Consider the following 21,228-nt stretch of genomic DNA (forward strand, 5'->3'; position numbering starts at 1 on the left):
ACGCGCCGAACTGACGGCTGACGCAACGTCACCGATGTTTTCGTCGACCCAGTTACGATTGCGCGGGAAATTTTGCGAAACCAAATGAGCTTTTGGGTAGAACATGAATGTTGAGAGTAATTTTTGAAGGAGAGTTTTTATTCTCTGCTAGTAGAGTGAAATCAGTGGATGATATGGATCTTTTAAAAGTGCGATGATACGGAGCTGATAAACAGTCCAGGATTGACTCCAAATCCACCGTATCAAATTATGACCAAGCTATGGCTCAAATAATAGTTCCCTTAAATTGATATTACATGACAAATGAACTCAACTCCAATACATATTTCAATGTACATCAATCAGGAAGCAAGCATTTGCCTTCCAAGTAAGTAAGAACAAGTCAAACTCCATTGGCCAATGAAAAGAGAGTTCCCCCCTTTTACAACAATTGCCAATGGATGTGTAGTTGCTCTTCAGTTCTAAACTTTTGAACTTTTATTTTTATAACTAATTAGTGATCTTATCTTAAAACACTAAACACACATGGTGATTGGCAAGATTTGAGGACATTCATCCAGGATATTTCGTGTTCTATTTACTATTTACCAGATCTCTACCAGCACTACTAAAGCGCAAACATCTATAAAGTGAAGTGGCTTCTTTCATAATTTATTTACATTTCATAGTCTAACGAAACGATGCACCTTACATTTCTGTGTAAAAGGCATCATTTCAATTTTTTTTTAATATACTGATGTACTCACAATTTTGACAGTTTAAACAAATAGGATCAATATAAAATTAAAATACGCAAACTTAAATGCAGAACTTAAAAATTCACAGCAGCCTTACAAAATTGTATACTGTACTTATAAAATGCGTTGGCTTTTGTAGGAAAATGCTTATGAGAAAGTAATTACACTCATATTTTGTTTGAGTCGTTATTTAGTATATAAAACTACAACTACTGTTTGTACCGTGATTATGATATTTCAAAAGCAACTGGAACTTCCTCTGGAAATTGCGAAGAAACATTTAGTACGTAACCGATCAATCAGCACTACAATTTAGACAATTTTGGATACAGTCGAATGTTTTTAAAATAAAATAAAAATTATTTTGACCTGTGATGTGAAATCATGTGTCAGAACGTAGAAATTCGATATTTTAAATGAGGACAGGAGTGAATGTACAATTCGCTTGATTACTTATCACACAATATAGTAATTTGAACCCACGCTTGGACCTGCTGATATGGTAAAAAAGTACTTGTAAACAGATAATAGGTTATGTAAATACTTTTAAACTAACAGTACAGTTATTTTTATACAAGATTAAATTTTGTTTCTGAGTAATTTGTTGAAAAACTTTAAAAATGTAACTCTTAGAGCAGTAGTCATTGGATTATCGAATTATCTTCACCGATTCAAAAGTCTTGTTAATTGATCGGAAAATATTTTGAGAACATAACAAATAATTTATAAATAAAAAATACTTTTTAAAAATACAGTAACACGTTTTTAAACGCACTAAAAAGTATAAAATAATGTTTAAAATGTTGAGAGAATAAATACTTGTAAGATTTAAAACTAAAAACGTGGGGCGCACGCTGATTTACAATTATCTTCACCTATTGAACTTTTTCGTTTTAAATCTTACAAGTATTTATTCTCTCAACATTTTATACATTATTTTATACTTTTTAGTGCGTTTAAAAACGTGTTATTTTTAAAAAGTATTTTTATTTATAAATTATTATATAGTTTTTAGTCTTTAATTTGTAAATATGTTAAATCTATTTTATATAGCCTCTTTATGCATAACCAAAACCCAAAACCTTATTATCTGTAATCAGATGTTTTATCTTTACTTTGAAATGATTGTTTTATATTTTTAGAATATCTCGGGAGCAGAACCTGTACCTTTTAACCTCTGCTCTTCTAACTGTCAAATTTAAGTATATACAGCTGACTTAAATTAATTTATATGTTTACATTCTTTTAAAATGTAAACATGGAAAATTTGGAAGCCAAAGGGGCGTAGCCCAAGGGAAATATGAAAATTAAATTATATAATATTGCATTGTCATCCATTTGTGAGCTATGTTTCAAGTTTCAAGTCTCTAGCTCATTGGAAACTTCGTTTATTAAAATTGATATTAAAATTTGTAGGAAAGCGAGCTAATAAAAACAAGCCCTTGGGGCGTAGTCCAAGGGAAATATGAAAATTAAATGATATAATATTGTATTGTCATCCATTTATGAGCTATGTTTCAAATTTCAAGTCTCTAGCTCATCGGGAAGTATCAAAATTTGCAAGAAAACGATTTAATAAAAACAAGCCCATGGGGCGTAGCCCAAGGGAAATATGAAAATTTAATGATATAATATTGCATTGTCTTCCATGTGAGCTACGTATCAAGTTTCAAGTCTCTAGCTCGTCGGGAAGTTAGTATACAATTGATTTCAAAATTTGTACCAGACAAGAAAGCGAGCCAATAAAAACGTTTTAAAATAGAACTAACCATTTCCATTTTAAATTGAAAACTATTATTAATAGCCTACCCTAAAATACCCCCCGGGGAGTAGGTCCCTATATTGGTATAAAGCAAACACAGCTCCATGTAACAAATTCACAAGGTTCCTGGTTAAAACATGCTTCATATTTACGTTTTATTTCCTTACGATATCCTGATTCGTAAAATAGTATAATTATTATGTTATACAAGTAGAGAGTAGTTAACTCACATTTATTCATTAACTAGCTGTACCCGCGGGCTTTGCCCCGTTTAACTTCATATGTGAGCTCGTTCGCATGGCTCAATCACGTCCTGGTTGAAGTTCGTTCGCTACGCTCACTCACCTTTAGGTTGGAGCTTGTTCGCTGCGCTCACACGTCCTGGTTGAAGTTCTTTCGCTACGCTCACTCACCTTTACGGTTGAAGCTCGTTCGCTGCGCTCACTTGCCTTCAGGTTAGCTCGTTCGCCACGCTAACTCGCCTCCGGGTTGAAGTTCGTTCGCTGCGCTCACTCACCTTTTGGTTGCAAATTAGCTGTTGTCATAAATTTAAAAAAATAATAGTGCTGCACTCTGTTGGTAATCCTAGTAACTTTAATGCTATTGAACATCACAGAACAGAACCAACTTGTTTAATTGAAACAGCTGTTATGATTCATTAATTCCATTTAAATATGAGTACTCATTAGGTTAACATGGGAAACTCCAGAGCCACTGGGGTGGAGCCCGAGAGTCCGATCAGAATAAAAACCACTCAGTTTTCCTATTTAATGCCTAAAGAATCAGTGTACCAAATTTCAGCCTCCTAGGTAAGTGGGAAGTGGGAGAATTAGTGATGAGTGAGTCAGTCAGTCAGTGAGGGCTTTGCCTTTTATATATATAGATACTAACAATGATAATTCAGTAACGCCACTACATGATCAGTTCTGACATTTAGTGGTAAAGGTGTATGGCCACTTTCCCGAACATGTGTCTGAACAGGGAATAGCTTCAAAACGTGATGACAATAATAGTTTGGCTCGACAAGGCTTCATAGCACACGTCACGTGATCAAGACGTCTCCCGTGACGTCACCACGGGTTACGGAAGTCTTCTACGTGCTCGTGAATTGAAAACGTGTATTTAAACATATGGTGAATGCTCAAGGCCAGTTTCACGACGATATTATAAATTTCTGACCCTGAATTTGATTGAACCATGACATAAATATAAAACTATTTTAACGTAAAACATAAATATGGTTATCTAGTGTGTTTTTTGTTTATTTATGAAAACATAAATGTGATTTGATGCTATTTCTCGTTACATTTTGTAATTACAGTAGGTAGAAATCACAATGGTTTCAGTGTATATTTTATTACTATTATTAGAAATCGTGAGTTTATGGTTTAGGGATTACTGAGGCATCTTTGATCGCAATTTAGTAAGGGACAAGGGGTGTTAACGATTAGGGATCATTAAACTAATCCCGTCCTCAGAAAAAGTACAGAACGCAACAAGATTAGTACACAAACTTATCCAAACTTAGAAAATAATTAAAGAAAACCCACACAGAGATATTATGTTTTGTTTTTAGTATCTTACACTAAATAAAATGAATCCAATGACCAAGTAGTCAGTAGTATAACACCTTATATTTAAATCGCACAGTTTACCTTCCAAACCGAATATTTATTCAGAAAATTAAACGTTTACTTAACTCAAGATGATCTCCAAATAACGTTTCTTTAGTGGAATTTCTTCAAAATCAACTTGTTTTGTTAACAAAATATTAGCTTGACGAGTTAAATTCATTGGCTATAGTTTTACAGGATTAACAGGTTGGTACACAACAACAATACCAGTGTTAACAGCTGATCGTATACTTGTAATCCATTTACTTATTTAATACGCAAGCAGGGTTTTTGTGACAATTACTCCTCCGAAACTACTGAACCGATTGTCATGTTTTTGGTGTCATTGGAAAGGGCGTAACGTGAAGTTGTGCAGGAATATCTTTTTAGGGAAATAATTAGAGATTGAGGCCCTGGAGCCCTTTAAAGTTTCGTATTTCTCCATAAGTTAAACATGGGAAACAAACATTGTTATGAAACTTCAGCTGTTGTCAGAAATTAAAAGTCTTTACAACCAACATGAAGAACATATGTTAATTGTAAACAGTCAATAAGTTTGCTAATTTAACAGTTTGCTACAAAATTTTACTGGCTTGGTTGAAATGAAATAGTTATTAAATTACTATTTGAATTTGGGTTGGCGTAAATATTACAATGGAAAAAGCGAGAGAGCGAATTCGAGCAACAGGTACACTAGTGATTTTAAATTCGCAATTATGAATCAAACTTAGCCTACATTTAGGTTTGCCATATTGGAAGGTGCATACGATCTTGACTATAATGCCGGGCAAGATACTAAAGCCCGGTACAATGTAGTATAGTTCTGTAACCCTTGCTATTGGAAACGCCTAACTTATTGTAAGTGACTGCGTAGCTTTACAAGACCAGGTCGATGGTAGGCCTACTGTACGAGGCACGGAGCAGTGCACGCATCCACCCTACATTCGGAGGCAATTATGGTATTGACTTGTGGTTGTTGAGATGTTCTGTGTGTATAGATGTTAGAGATTTGCATTGGAAAGAAATTGTTTGGTAAAAGAGTAAAAAGCCCTTTGAAAACTATATAGAAAACTGCGCACTAGTTGTAGAACACTCCATATTAGCGAATTTCCCTATAGGGAAGTAGCTATTACCGTAGGTCTCATGGTAAGACCTAAGCCCGGGACCGATTTACTTTTTGATTTTGATGTCCCCAGAGGCCAAAAACACCATTCGTTCAAATATCTAAATATATAAATGGCAAAGCCCTCACTGACTGACTCACTCACTCACTCACTCATCACTAATTCTCCCACTTCCCATTTACCTAGGAGGCTGAAATTCGGTACACCGATTCTTTGGGCATTAAATAGGAAAACTAAGTAGTTTTTATTCTGATCGGGCTTTCGGGCTCCGCCCCAGTGGCTCTGGAGTTTCCCATGTTAACCTTATGATTTTTCATATTTAAAAGGAATTATTGAATCTAACAGCTGTTTCAATTAAACAAGTTGGTTCTGTTCTATGATGTTCAATAGCATTTAAGTTACAAGGATTACCAACAGGGTGCAGCACTAATATTTTTTTAAATTAATGACAGCCAATTTGCAACCAAAAGGTGAGTGAGCGTAGCGAACGAACTTCAACCTGGAAGCGAGTTAGCGTAGCGAACGAGCTAACCTGAAGGCAAGTGAGCGGAGCGAACGAGCTCCAACCTAAAGGCACAGACAATATAATACTTCTATTGTCTGTGCTAAAGGTGAGTGAGCGTAGCGAACGAACTTCAACCAGGACGTGATTGAGCCACGCAAACGAGCTCACTTGTGAAGTTAAACGGGGCAAAGCCCGCGGGTACAGCTAGTATATATATATATATATGTTTCCATCCGCACGATAACTTGAGTAATTTTTGTCAGATTTTGATAAAATTTGGTTTGAAGGTGTAAGGCGGGATAAACTTGAATGAGTTCGCGAACCAGCATGATCGGACTATGGGAACGGGGGTTTATGGGGGTTTTATGGGGTAAAAATAGGTTTTTCCCATTTTTGACCCTAAAAACACAAAATTTCGCAATTTCTTTTTAAACCATTTTGTAGAGCTTAAAAAAACAAATAATTTAGTATATTGAAGCATTATTATGCGCCTAATTGTTACGGAGAAAATTCCAAAAAATTGTAATTTTAAAATTCCCATGTTATTCTTATGGAGAATAAGTCAACTGTTGTAGTTTGCTTGTTTATGAACATATTTTGATAAAAGTTGGAAAATACATTAATTTCTTACTAAACCACAGTAACTTTTAATATTCTACATAAAAAAAATCTTTTTACCCTCCCTGTTGCAGCAAACCTAAGTACTCATTAAACTAATTCTGTTTAAATAGGGAATAAATGTGATATTTTTAAGGAGACATTTTAGTTTGGATCCAATCAGGAAAATGGGAATTCGCTAAGTCTGCAGGTTTGCTGCGGCGGGGGTATTTTCTATGATCAATTTCATCAACATAGTATCACTTGCAGGGAATCCTACTTAATTTAACTATGCGGGAGGGTAGAATTAATGGAAACATAAACCAATAAAATGAATACATGTTTCGACAAATAATAAACGTCAGTTAGGCTATCAGACGTAAGATTTTCGAAATCTGCATTTATTTCCTTGCTATAAAATGAGTCGCTTTGCTAACACCAAATACACATTTAGCGGTAAGAATTCGTAAACAAATAAGTAATAAAGAATACTAAATTCAGAATTTAAACATTCCAATTTCATACGGAATTTAGGTACACACAAAATACACGAGTAAAATCTCATTAGGTTACAGTAAATCTGAAACGCTGCAGAGCTCTAAGTTTATATCTGAATGTAAATAAGACAGAACCTCTCTATTATATATACATAGGTAATCATAAAAAATACCCAAGCAAAATTTGCGCATACTGTTGAATTAGGTGTTTCAACGTTCGTAAATATTTTTCTGAACCTATTTCCTCACATAAATAGTAATAATAAAAACATTACATTGTACACCATTTAGGTTGTTAAAGTCGTCTACAGAGAACCCACCCTAAAACGACAAGCTTTGCATTGCAAAAAACCGTCCATGACTAATTATGATCAAACAACGCGCTGGCGGTTTGGTCCAACTTCCTAATTGCCACATCACGGCTTGATCACAACCTCCTGTACGTCGTGGACCAGATGTCTCGGGTGTAACATGCGTGGAGGAGTCGCCGTCATGGACGTCGTGTCTGGGAGTACACGGTCGGGATCTCCAGCGCGTGGGTCACGTGACAAGGATAAGTACATGTGTAAACTCAGCTGATAGCTCTTGTTAGGTTGTGGGAGTTATTGGATTGTGGAGCAGATGTGAAGTGGTTATGTGCATTGGTTATGGCTGATTTCCATGCTAAGGGTACTTATAAAACATACTCCCTTGGTAAATTTTCCATCCTTACGGAACAGCTGAAGCAATTTTTTTCAGTTCCGTCCGGTGCACTAGAGGTCGTGTTTTGTTTACAATTTGTTTCTCGTTATTTCAGTCATTTATACCCTCGTTCAACCAAATAAAATGATCTTATCATCAACAATATCTCGTCCCCTAGTTATATAATCTAACAGTAGGGCACAAATAATTAAATTAACCTTAAAATAATAGAAAAAAAATTTCGTCGGTCACCAACATGAACTAGACGCGAAAAACGAGCTTCAAAATTTACAATGTCAATTTTGTGTTGGTTAGCCTATGGTACTTTTTAACCGACTTCCCCACTACCAACAAAAGGAGGAAGTTCTCAATTTGTTTGTGGCGATGTTTTTTTTTCTATGTATGTTCACCAATTTCTATGTGATTCTTTTACCGATCAGTGTGGTTCCACCACCAAAATAACCAGGAGAGTTTCTTTTTGGTACCTTATATATTATGTTTAAGTATAATATTTGTTTCGGTGAAAAATTCTGAAAACCTTAAATATTCAACATTTATTTTGTTTACATTTGTGTAGATTGTTTACATTTGTGCAGAGAAGGCAATAAATAATAATAACATTCCTACAGCTGTTAGTTGAAACCATTTAAATGAAGCTACAGACAATTCTTCATGAAACAGTTGCTTCATATTAATCAATAAACTATTTATTGCCATGGAGCCTAAATGAATTACATTGAGAAAAATGCATTTTGTTTTGGTTACTATAAAAAATGTATTTTAACGTTTGACCTGATTTATGTATACAGTAATTCTGTTTTTATTAGTATTGAATATTCTGACTTACAAAAACATATATGTATCAGTGAATAGCTGTATGATATTGACAAATAAAGGTGTATTGTGAAAACCAAAGCATTCGTAAAACAGGTCTAAATATAAATTAAATGCAATTATTCCTTACGCGACCTAAGAAGTGTGACAGTGCATAATCGTCAATTGTTTTAAAAGTGTTAAATATTTTAATTACTTAACATGCATTTGCAGATATGGAATGTTTATTGATATTCTCTACCCAGTTACTATATCATATCAATACTATTATGCCTGCTTCGGAAAGTCCTAGAGGAAGATATTTACAATTTCGTCTAGGCTATATCTTGAGCAAACAAAACCCCCTACATGACTTACACCACTTTTAGCTGAACCAATCTTTCATATAATATTTTCCAAAGGTACTATATGTGTTAACGACCAATTTTCCACTTTTGAGAGATTTCTTAGTGCTGGTGGCTGAGGAATAACTTTCATATTGTTCCAAAAGGCTTGAGATGTTACTGTATTTCTTTTTATAATGTTCTTTTGAAGTACACCGATTGCGGGAAACGATGATGTCTGTCATTTCAATGTATCTAGAAAAGACAATTAGTTTTTCATTAGGCCTAATGTAATGGACAACTCTTTCTTTCTTAAGGAATATCTAAAAATGTTTATTGTCATACCCATTGATTATGTTACCTGAACAGGGGACTCAAGCAGTTTTAAAATAATGATTGTTCTGTGGTACTTTTGATTGTTTCAAACAGTTTTGCTTATCAAAAAAACTCAAGTAATTAATACATAAAAAATTATACAGTCACTAAAAATCATGAAATAATTTATTTTTGTAAAAAAATACAACCGACTTCAAACGCTCTAAGAAGAATGAAATAATTTCAATAAAGTAAACTTTTGTATTAGGCAAGCTCACGTATTTCAAGTCGGTGCAGCTCAAACTGCAAATATGATTGAAATTAAATATTGTGTGTGTATTTTGAAAATCAAGAAATTGTAGCTGGATAACATAAATATATAAAAAAACATACTGAACTGTTTTGTTTATATATTAAAAGAAATATTTTCTTGGATTTTATGTTTACTTTAGAATAAATGCATTATGAAAATAACACACACAAATGTTCTATATGAATAGGAAAATAATTTAGTTTGATATTATGATAGGGAAAAGAAGCTAGTTTAGTATTAAAACGTTAATTTTCCAAGTTAGAAACATTTAAATGCGTTATAATCTTTTTAAAGATACTCGTTAATACCACTATAATGCCGACCTCTGATTACGGTAATAAAATAACACTTAACGCATAACTATGAAAAAGACATGCAGATTAACACCTTTAGTTATAGATAGTCACCTGCAATATGGACACCCTCTTTCAATTTTGTATCAAAAATCATCATAGAGCCGCGCCGACTTAAAATACGTGAGCTTGCCTAATACAAAAGTTTACTTTATTGAAATTATTTCATTCTTTTTAGAGCGTTTGAAGTCGGTTGTATTTTTTTACAAAAATAAATTATTAGTAAAGCTGTTTAAACTAATTAAATACTTGTGAAAAAAATCAGCATTCAGGCATGTTATTTATTATGCACAGTGATGGCTCCAATCAAACATGCTACAACAGTAATGTTTTCTAGTTATATGATTAACTTATCTATTTATTATTGCTTTTAATAGGTACCATATACATAGAGTACATAGAGAGTCATACTAGTTCTGTTATAACTATGGTTATAGCATGGATTAGATATAAAAAATACTATCATTCTTATAGATCATCTAAAGACAATATTTTATATTTAGCTCCGACCGGTTCATGTAGGTAATGATTTCTTTGAAACTATTTCAAACTCTTTCATTACTATTTTTCCCCCTTCTACCCAAAGAAAACGATATAGTCATGAAAATAACTTGTCCTCTGGTTTACAACAAAACTATGTTTGATCAAAAATTTAATTTCAAAATTTTATGTTGGAATCTGTTTGCTGCAACAAAAACGAGGTTAAAAAACCAAATTTTATAGAGAATTATAAGGGTATAATAGTGCTGATATTTAGGTTTTTCTTTTATACAAAAAATATAAATTTTAACCTTAAATAAAAGTGAATTTTATTAGTCGACATAAACAGGCTTATTATTTTTCAATAGGATGGGAGCCACTTGGCAATGCTGTAGGTAATTTCGTTAATTATTAATTATACGATATGTCAGTTAAAGCTTGATAAAAAATATCATTGCGGATAGAGTTCTTAGATTTCTATTTCAATGATATTTCTGAAACGTGGGTACCAAAAACGTTCATGTTTTACATACTCTTGATTTTAATTTTAATATCCTTTAAAATCCTCTAGTAAATATTTAAAGATTATTTGTAAAAGGGTCAAAATATGCGTAAAACCTAAAAAGATTATTTTCAACGTTGAATATTTTGAAAGAATCACATGTGTTAAAGCAAAGTACGTTGATATGACATTCTCCGTGATTTAAATAACATCACAATCTCAATTTTTCTAAGTAACACTGTTTATCAGTTTTGTCTGACCTTTTATCACTTTGTCTTAACGTTCTTCAGTTTGGCACTGATTGTGGAGTAAATGTGTCGCACACTTGTATTTCAATTTATAATGAGTACAAGCAATTTTCATGTAAACGATAACACCACGCTAGGAACACTATTATGGCAATTAAAGACCAAATGGATTCGTAAAGGGGAAGTGTAATTGTGCCTTCTGACCAGGTTTTAAATAGGCCTACACTACCTTTAGCTTATAAAACGCTGTCCAAAATATATCTCAATTGAATTAGAACCATTGTACGCCACTGTATAGTTCATAGGTTTACTTATACGTGTATGCATTTATTCGATATTTGTGGATTTCTAAAAAAAAAACCTGTTTTGATAACCGATAATGCTGGGCTGCACCACCATAAAGGAAATGCATTAGTTATATTTAAAAATGAAAGTAATTAGGCTTCCTATTGGAGTAATATAAAGTTGCCTGTTTCATTTATTGAAGTATTTGCAAAAATAAATCGTGGCTTGCCTTTTTCTGCTTATAACTTTTGTAGTGTTTCATTTAAATATTAGATATTTATTTTTTATGTTTCCTGGTAGTTCTCCTGGTAATATAAGCATACATTCTTAGTCATTACCATAAACTAAAAGACAACAATATTAAGTTTTTTTTTGTCAGAGATAGAATGCATTTATCTTCCAAAATTTTCGAGTTTTTAGCTCCTGATATTGGATCCTTACAGTAATAAAATGGATTCACACAGTGTTAAATAGTGCTAAGGTAAACATTACAAACAACATTTAATTATCCTATACATTATTTCTGTAACACTTAAAGCTTGTGTTTTATGTTTGTCAATAATTGTCCATGTTGTGTGTGTAGAGGCTAGTGGCAATACATAGTTTTGACCATTGAAACACATTTAACAGAAACAATTTAAGACAACTTGTAAATTTAAGTGATGAAATATAATGGTTGAGTTAGATAATTATGAAACATCTTTCATCAGCGCCTCAGTATTTTAAAGTAAAACCACACAATAAACATCCTCGAAACGAAATTTCCAGAGATTTCATGGAATACAACTAGAGCTCCTCGCATTGTTTGAGTAGCAGAAGACAAACGTCAATCTCCAACACGTATTTTGACCTCTAACAAATCTCCTATTACCGATTCCTCCTGGTCTTACCCTGACCACGCGATGCACCTCCTAATCGTCCTGAACCTCTAGTCTCCGCCCTCCGACTCGCGTGTCCTGCGCTTCCACGTCCTGGGAACATCCAGAAGTTCCAGATCTGACCGACAAATCTAGCCTCCGCGCTACACGCACTTCCAACTCCTCAGTGTTCGTGGGAGAAACGATTAATCGGATCGGTTTTCACGGTGGTCTGGGTTCGATTATAGAGGTCGGGTGTAACGAGTTGTACGTTTTGGAACGTTTAGAAAAACTAAAAGAGAAAATATAACTCAATGGCACCCTGTATGTGAAACTCGTTCGAATATGTCATATTTAACATTTGAACGCGTGCCGTCAGGAGTGTTTTAGCTACTTAACGTATAACCTAATCCTAGAACATAATGCATCAACCCTTGATTTGAAAAATAAAAACGTCCAATGGTCCAATCAGTTTGAGGATTCGTCCAGGTAGTACCAAAATATGGACGAAGGAAAATAATTATAGTAATATTCAATTTTATAATATTTCAACTTCATGTTTTATAACAGCCTTATTCTATATTCAATATTATGTTATTGTTAATGGAGACAAGTACGCTACCGGACCTTTAAAACCAAATGAATGGACGATAGATGTAGAATAAAGTGAAATGTCATGCATAGCTTTATTACTGATTACAGTAAACTATTTCTTTCTCCTGGATCATACTGTGAGTCACTAAACCCACTTTTCATATTATTCATTATCACCATAACTTTACGGAAGAGTCAGTGTATGTTTTACTAACACTGTTACAACCCACGGACTGCAAGCCAGTGTCCAGTTAGTATATCAAATCCAGCCAAAGATTGATATTCCCTATATATCCATATAGATCACTAGCCTCTCTCCAGTGCCATTGTGATTTCCTCTCCGTATCCAGTCAAGGGTCACGAGTTCTAGATCACGTAGCTCGCTGGTGATCATTGTGGCTGTGGTTTTGTCTTCCCAGATCGAATTTTAAACAGATCGAAATAAAGATCTACCCAAGCTCGTCTAGATGCGGGCGTTGAAATTGTTTCGCGAGAGGAACTGTAACATTGCAATGTTCTTTAGAAAGTTACATCCCTTACTACTCTATAGAAAGAGACGCATTTACCATACATTTTAGATTGGTCTGTAAGTTTCATCTTTATTAGACAACTAGCTGTGAGTACCCGTTCTTCGTACGGGTTTATTCAAGAATAAGGTTACAAACTTTTTGTAATAACAATGATTAATTTATTTTAACATAATTTAGTACATAAAAATACATTAAAAAACTTAAATCTTAAAAAATATTCGAAAGTTTTAAATAACAAAGTTGGCAAAGATAGCAGAGTTGAAGCGCTTAACATTTGTCACAGCGAAATTACAATATCAAAATTTCAAAAACAACAAATGACATACATTGAAAATAAATATTAAATAGTGAAGAAAAACAAAAAACACAAAAAATTAAAAGGTTGCCTAACTTAATGCCTCTTCATATACTATATTAGTGGTTCGACCGCCTGGGGCATGTATGTAAAGGTTGGTTGGCGATCGCACTCGGCTGCACGCCACGTACAGCTGTCCGTGTGAAAAACATTGCGCGTCACCTAGTTCAATCCCTGCTGTTGACAGTGTCTGACCTTGCGATTTGTTGATCGTCATGGAAAAACATGGATTTAAGGGAAATTGCAGGCGCTTAAACTCAAAGGGATAGTTGCTTGGGATGAGGGGGATCCGGGGGACAAACACCACTTCTCCCGCACCACAGCCTGTTAGAATTTCGGCTTCTATGACATTTCGCTGGAGACTTCGAATTCGAAGCCGAGTCCCATTGCATAATTTAGGAGGGTTTAAATTTCTTAGAAGCATAACGGGAATACCAATTTTAAGATTAAGTTCGTGGGCGGGTAGTCCAGGTGCTGTCACCGAGTCAAGAAACTCTGCCGGGTAGTGCACTGCGTCATCATTTCTTAGAACTGTGTTCACCGACAAATATGTCTTGTCCTCGCTTAGGAATAGGGACATCACTTTCTTATTTATCTTTGTTGAAACTTCATTTTTTGGAGTGAGAATAGCCCTATTGCATAACCAGGCACTGCTCTTGTTTGGGAGGTCTTCAATTCCTGGATAGACTTTCTCGATGAGTTCATCTTGGGTTTGAACAATAACACCAAGAGAAGGTGGTATATCGATAGTTCCATCAACGTTACCCAGCTTTCCATCTCCCAACTTTAACAGAACATTGGAGAATTCTTCCACCTCATTTCCAATATTGGCCCGCATGTTCTTTGTTAACGCCAGTTTGTTCATTATTGGCCATAGGGTAGATCTTTTCATAGAGGCGTTAATTTCATCCGCCCTTGTGCCTCTCACTACAACTGGCAGAGTTTGGCGGAAGTCACCAGAGAACAATACCGTCACTCCACCCATGATCTTATTACTGTTCCTCATATCTTTGAGTGTTCTGTCGAGGGCCTCGATTGTCAGTTTATTGGACATCGTACACTCGTCCCAGACTATTAAGGAGGCTGCTTGTAGAACTCGTGCCATGGGAGCGCTCTTCGATATAGAACAAATCGGGATGTCCATATGCTCTACATTTATTGGGATTTTGAACATGGAATGGGCAGTTCTTCCACCTGGCAGAAGGGTTGCTGCAATGCCAGAAGAGGCCACAGCAAGAGCAATCTTACTGTTTGATCTAACCTTTGCGAGAATCAGCTTTATGAGGTAGGTCTTTCCAGTACCTCCAGGAGCATCAAGAAAAAACATCTTGTTTCTTTGTCCATTTATGCTCGTCAAAACTTGCTCATACACTTGGCGCTGCTCCTCGTTGAGAGTTGGCGTACACTGTTCAATAAACCTAATGAGTTCGGGATGGTCGTAACTTGTCTCTCTGATATAATCATGGTTTAACTGATTGACATCTATGGCTGGTACTGGTAAGTTGTAGCTTTCGAGCCCAAGTCCTCCCATGCGAGTGATTGTCTCTTGAATGCTTGCTAGGCACTGGTCATATATGATAGGATTGTTTTCAAAGGTGGTGTTAATGTCGACTTGATGTGCAGATCTCAAAAAGTCCTCTGAGAGGGAATCTCTGAATCTGATCCAGAGCTCAAGAGGGTTGCTCACATTGCAAAATACTAATAAGACACTGAAGAGATCCCTCAACTTGGTGGGACTGTCAGAAACAGCAGCTTCTGCAAGAGTGCCCTCCCAGCACGCATCATCCTCTAGTAAACCAAGGGCACGGCATGCGGATTGGAAATTTGGATGGAGCACACCATCAACAGTCTTGAGATCCTCAAAAGATGTTGGACCTCGAACAGTGTGTAGGAGGAGTCGGAGATGGTAACGCTCACTGCAGCTTGGATGGACAGTGTACACCCTACCGATGCACGGATCTTGTCTCACGTCAGGATGTCCTGGTACTGGTTGTCCTCTCCGCCTCCTGGACCAACCTCTTTGTTTAGAGTATGTGTAATAATAGGGCAACTCGTTGTAGAGGAGGGTTCTTGAAAAGGCGTCCGTCTGGCAGAGATTGAAGAAGGCCAAAAGAGTTGTACTTTGGTCCATTCTTTCCCGAACATTGCCTGGCTGGAAATATACTCTTTGCTCATTTGGAAGGTGGACCTCTAAATGCAACACAGCGGGAAACCTCTCATGTATAGGAAATGATAAAATTCTCCATACCGCCTCAGATGTGCATATATACCGACCACTTTGGTACATTTTAATTTCGTCTGTGTCATTACTTACTGCAAATGTGGCCTGGTCACTGCCCTTGTTTATGTACTTGCAGATGTACTTTATAGATTTTACACTGCTACAGTACTCAACGTTAACATGTGTTAGAAATGTTCGGGACAATACAGGCGAGTAAGGTACTACCCATCGGTTGTCCATAGGGATTTCATCGTTACCTACTCTGATTAGGACATGATGGCCTCCATCATCTGGGGAGCGCCTTCTGTATGTTGGGTATCCATTGTCTCCTGTTGCCGTTTCATTGACAAATGGTCTAGGGTATCTTTTGCTACAGTGACCATCCTTCATACAGGGAAGCTTGCGCTGTCGCACATTAAAAGCTCCGCATGGTCCGTGCAGCATGTGAGTCTTGACTATATCTGCAAGTTCAGGATCAGTTTCAGGATTTGGAAGCTCTGCAGAAATGACTTGATCTATTCTATTTGGAGGAATGGATTCTTCAAGCCAAATCAGGATATGAGCGTGTGGAAGACCACGTTTCTGCCATTCAACAGAGTACATGTAGCAGCGAACTGAGCCATAAATCTGGCCTTTCATAAGAACAGCAATCATACAGTTAAGCTTCAAATGAAAAACTCGTGATACCACATCATACCGGTCGTGAGCAGACTGCCTTTCTCCAATTACACTCGTGATTTCTATCCATTTTGGATTTGTTGTCATTGTTATGAAAAGTTCTGGACGACCAAACTTCCGAACATAGCAAAAGGCGTCCTGTGTGCGAGAATGCATATATCTAGGACCTCCAGTGAAGGTGGCAGGTAAAATTATCTTTTGCCCCATTTCTTCTACGTTGTCGTCTCGTCTTAAAGCGTCTTGAAGGTGTATGTAATTCTCTGCTCTCAGTTCCTTTTGGTGCGTACGAAGATACAGCAGCCTTTCACTCTCAACTTTAGCGTACATGTCCACCAAGTACTGGTTCAAAAGCTGTTTGAATTTATGAATGTGATTTGCTTCACCTTCTCTAACCATAATGCGATAGGCGTAAAACTCTCGTGAGCTAGTTTTCTTTGTGGTTGGTTGTTTAGTAACCGGGTTTACATGATATAAATTGAAACTATATCCATCTTCGCCTCTACAAAACATAAGGGGATATTGTAGGGCATCATAAGATCGGTGGGTTTCATATATTCGTTTCAAACCCTGTTCTCTTGAATTTAAAATGATGTCTCGATGGTCACTTGGATCCCCAATCATCAAAATAGCAACCTCATTGACTGTTGGTTCATTGTATCTACCTGGGTGGTCCCCTGCAGGGCGTCTGTCGGCTCTAATAACAATTTTGAAATCAGGTGAATCTACAGGAAATGTTTCTAAAGTAGTTTTGAAGCTGAGCAAGTAGGCGTTATTATTCTGAAGCATGTTTTGCAAAGCGGCCAACATGTCATGATCAAGGTCTTGAAATAAACTTTGCCTTCTTTGAAGCTGGACTTGGTCATCCCCAACAAAGTAAATCTGAAGGTAAGACGGCGGAAGTCCAGGGGGTGGCAAAAGAGAGCCGATCAAATGGTACACTTGTCCTTGAACCTTAAATGTAGGCATATATGGTCCTTCACGGATTTCATTACCTCCAAAAGAAGTCATTTGGAACGCACTATTGTAGGCCCTGATATGTCTAAGAAAATTTCGCGATTGAGGTGATTCGTCCGATATCCATGTACGTAGCGGCTCAGGTGCTTCCAAAATAGACGGTATGGACACTTTACCAGAAGCACAACATATTCCACGTGGTTCCTTTGACCAACTCAAAGCGTGACAAAACCTACAAACTTTATCAAAATCTCCAATATTGGCAGCTTCACTGTAACGTGTAAAAGGATCATATTGGAATCCACTGTTGTGTGTGTCTCGCCATTCTGTTAAATTTCTTTCGACATGCCGAGTTCTTTCCCGCGCGATCCTAGTTTGTCTTTCTGCGTCGCTCTCAACGACTCTGTTCACCCTATGTCTTTCAGAATCAGCGGCAACACGGGCATTTCTGTCAGCAATGTCCTGGCTTGCTCGAAGTTCCTCCACTCGGGTCGCCTCGTCATGCAAAAGTAGAGTTTGCTCTTCAACAGTGCGACGGTACCTATCATTGTCGATTATATGTCTAGCTTCCCGCTCTTCAGGAGTTTCATTATTCCTACGTTGGTTTTGCCGAACTCTATCTCGTTCTTGCCTACTTTCTCTCTCTTCTCTTGTTTCATTTTCCCTCCTGCGAACGTGTAGGATTCGGTCACTGTTTCGACGTGCTCCTCCCTCCTCCACTGTCTCGTTTTCCCTCCTTTGAACATGTAGTATTCGGTCACTCTCCCGACGTGCTTCTTGCTCCTCCTCTGTTTCGTTTTCCCTTCTCTGGACGTGTAATATTCGGTCATTGTTCCGACGTGCTTCTTGCTCCTCCTCTGTTTCGTTTTCCCTCTTCCGTACGTGTCGTATTCGGTCACTGTTCCGACGTGCTTCTCGCTCCTCATCTGTCTCGTTTTCCCTCCTCTGAACATGTAGTTTTCGGTCACTCTCCCGACGTGCTTCTTGCTCCTCCTCTGTTTCATTTTCCCTCTTCCTTACGTGTATTATTCGGTCACTGTTCCGACGTGCTTCTCGCTTCTCATCTGTCTCGTTTTCCCTCCTCTGAACATGTAGTATTCGGTCACTCTCCCGACGTGCTTCTTGCTCCTCCTCTGTTTCGTTTTCCCTCCCCCGAACGTGTAGTATTCGGTCACTGTTCCGACGTGCTTCTCGCTCAACCTCTGTCTCGTTTCCCCTCTTCTGAACTTGCTGTATTCGGTTGCTGCACCGACGTGCATCTCGCTCCTCTTCTGTCTCATTTTCTTTTCTCTGGACGTGCCGTATTCGGTCCCTGTTCCGTCGAGCTTCTCGCTCCTCTTCCGTCTCATTTTGTATTCTTTGGCTAAATCTTAAACGTTCAGTGTCTCGCCTGCTTTCACGTTCTTTTTCATTCTGCTGAGACCTAAATAGGGCGACACGCTCTCGACTGGTTGAAGGTCGTGCATAATCTTCAACCACAACGGAACTTAAAATTGTCGACTCATTATTGCTATGTACACCATCATCAGAGTCCGAATCATCATAATCAACTGATTCCGTGGATACACACAATTTTTGTCTCTTGGCATTATTTGTTTTTCTACCCAAATTGCTTTTTCTCTTGCGAGGCATACTCTTCAGGACATATTTATTTAGAAACAATAGAAAATATTTCAACAAATAATGTATTAAAGATTAACTTGTAACCTCTCAACTAAAGCAACAAAAATATTGTCCATATGTTTAGTTGTAAACAAATTTAATTTGTGTTTGACACTATGTCAACGAATATCTCTACTGTACAGTATGAAACATCTGATTGATGCAAATTCATATGGGAATATGAACTTTTTTAAAAACATTACCTCAAAAAAAAATAAATTAAAAGAAGAGTAGATTTTCTTTTATTTATAAACGTGAAATAATTTAGGACATTATTAACTATTATAACTTTTATTTTGGTGTAAAGAGTAATGAACAATAATAAACTGGTCAAGTTTGTTTGCTGGTTAGTAGCGCACAGATATTAAAGAATAACAATCAGCTGATCGTAATTTTGTTATCTAAAATGTTTAACTTTTATATTGAATACTTTGTATTGAATCTGTAATTTGAATTAAATTTACTTCTAACCAATTAATGTATTATTATTTTAATTATTTGTACGGTAATGGATGAAATGTACAAAACCCATTGTTATAATTAGCAGAACTGGTGTTCAGTTATATAATATAGTATACATTTCGTATGGTTTTTAAGTTGTGTGAATCGATAAGGCTATGGTTAACCTTGAGTTCAAATAGGCTAACGTTTTCTAATCACAGCTGTATGCCAATGTCAAAATTAAGATTGTATTTCAATTAAAACCATGTGCATATGATTAGTTGTAAACAAAGCAACATTCTTCCAGAAATTCCACGTCAAAAATCGACAAAAACTTGATTTTCAAGGGTTTACTGTTAAATATCTAACTGTCTCATATTCGATGAAATACGTCTAAAACCATCTCATATATGTATAGTATTTGGAAAATAAGTTTCAGGCGGGACAGTGCTATAGTTATTGAGGAGTAGTTGTAATAAAGTGCGTATTTTAGCGTTACCAAGAGAATGACAGATAGACAGACAGACAGACAGACAGACAGACAGACAGAAATTGAGATAAGGTTTGATTCGGTTTCTCTGACCTATGAAATGTAAAAATAACCAAAAAGTTCATTATTCTAAGCAATGTACAGACAAAACTCTAATTTTATTTATATAGATAAAAAATAGAGAAAAACGTTTAAAGAATGTTTCTGTTTGTAAGGGGTTGAATAAGTTCTTTAATAAAAATAAACATAATCCCTTTTAGATTCATCATTCGTTTACTAAATTCGGCCCATTTATAGACTCATTTTTGTCCACTTAATATAACAACGTTATACAACGTATAACAAAGTTTGTAATCTTTTGTTTTCCTTCTGGTTACAAAACAAAAGAATAAGATATATGCTTTGAAATGTACTTTGAAATAGAAATTAAACCTTTAGTTGACCATACCGCAACTAATTGACACTTTCATGAAACGAGCATGAAAAACTTCAGATTTTAGAATCCAAAAAGAAGTTTATATGCACTGTTCTATATAGATGCTACGTATAAAACACAAGCTGTAAAATCGCCATTCAAAATCTGTAAATTAAAGTACAAATCAATTGACAAAAATATTTTAATTAAAATTATTTCATTGTAAAATTTGAATTTTGATCACTTTGTTAAACACGAGGCGCTTTTTAGCAAGAAGATTTACAAAAGATCTTGGTTATGTACTTGAAAATATTTCTCATTATTCGTTGTATTCTAGTGAACAAATAGTACAAAATGTTCAGCAGACATAGACAACGAGATTACTTCAAAGCTGATAGACAAAATAAACTCAGTTTAACGACCTGTGCTACACAGTCGGCTGTATTGTCAAGTTTATTGTACACAATAAATCTTCTATCTCAGAGTTCCACCACTATTGAACTACACCCAACTCTTTAATGTAGACATTTCATAAAAAGCGTGAAATGTTTGGAACTAAATTAAGTGCCAAATATCACTTTATGATTAAGTATTATTATATTCACCATATAACTTTTTGTGGTTGTAAAATTATTGACTTTTTAATTCCAACTCAGGAGCAATACTTTCGTATGTTTTGTGACTTTTATTGACTGCACCAACTAAAGTGCGTGTCGTGTTAATGATTACTTAAACAAATCTTGGTTTTACATTAATTATACATATTTCCTAAGATACCTACTAACATGTAGTGATAAACTATTATTCATAGATGCCATTATACATTTAAAGGAATACTATTAATTACAGTATTATCAAAATA

The 21,228-nt window shown here is 35.9% G+C and overlaps 2 protein-coding genes across 2 annotated transcripts; both read right to left on the reverse strand.

Moving 5' to 3' along the window:
- Nucleotides 1-13,255: 13,255 nt before the first annotated feature.
- LOC128993294 (uncharacterized) lies at nt 13,256-17,412 on the reverse strand. The gene has a single exon (XM_054417089.1). The coding sequence runs from the start codon at nt 17,410-17,412 to the stop codon at nt 13,537-13,539; it is 3,876 nt and encodes a 1,291-aa protein (XP_054273064.1). The 3' UTR covers nt 13,256-13,536.
- A 118-nt stretch (nt 17,413-17,530) lies between these two features.
- Nucleotides 17,531-18,990, reverse strand: LOC128992923 (trichohyalin-like). The gene is made up of 2 exons (XM_054416668.1): nt 17,770-18,990; nt 17,531-17,590 (listed from the first exon to the last, which is right to left on the reverse strand). Exons 1-2 carry the CDS (start codon nt 18,988-18,990, stop codon nt 17,531-17,533), a joined length of 1,281 nt encoding a protein of 426 aa, XP_054272643.1.
- Nucleotides 18,991-21,228: the final 2,238 nt, after the last annotated feature.

Source organism: Macrosteles quadrilineatus, unplaced genomic scaffold (genome assembly GCF_028750875.1).
Source record: "Macrosteles quadrilineatus isolate MER2022 unplaced genomic scaffold, UCM_ALF_1.0 Scaffold_4__1_contigs__length_99947679, whole genome shotgun sequence".
In the NCBI taxonomy this organism is placed as follows: Eukaryota; Metazoa; Arthropoda; class Insecta; order Hemiptera; family Cicadellidae; genus Macrosteles; species Macrosteles quadrilineatus.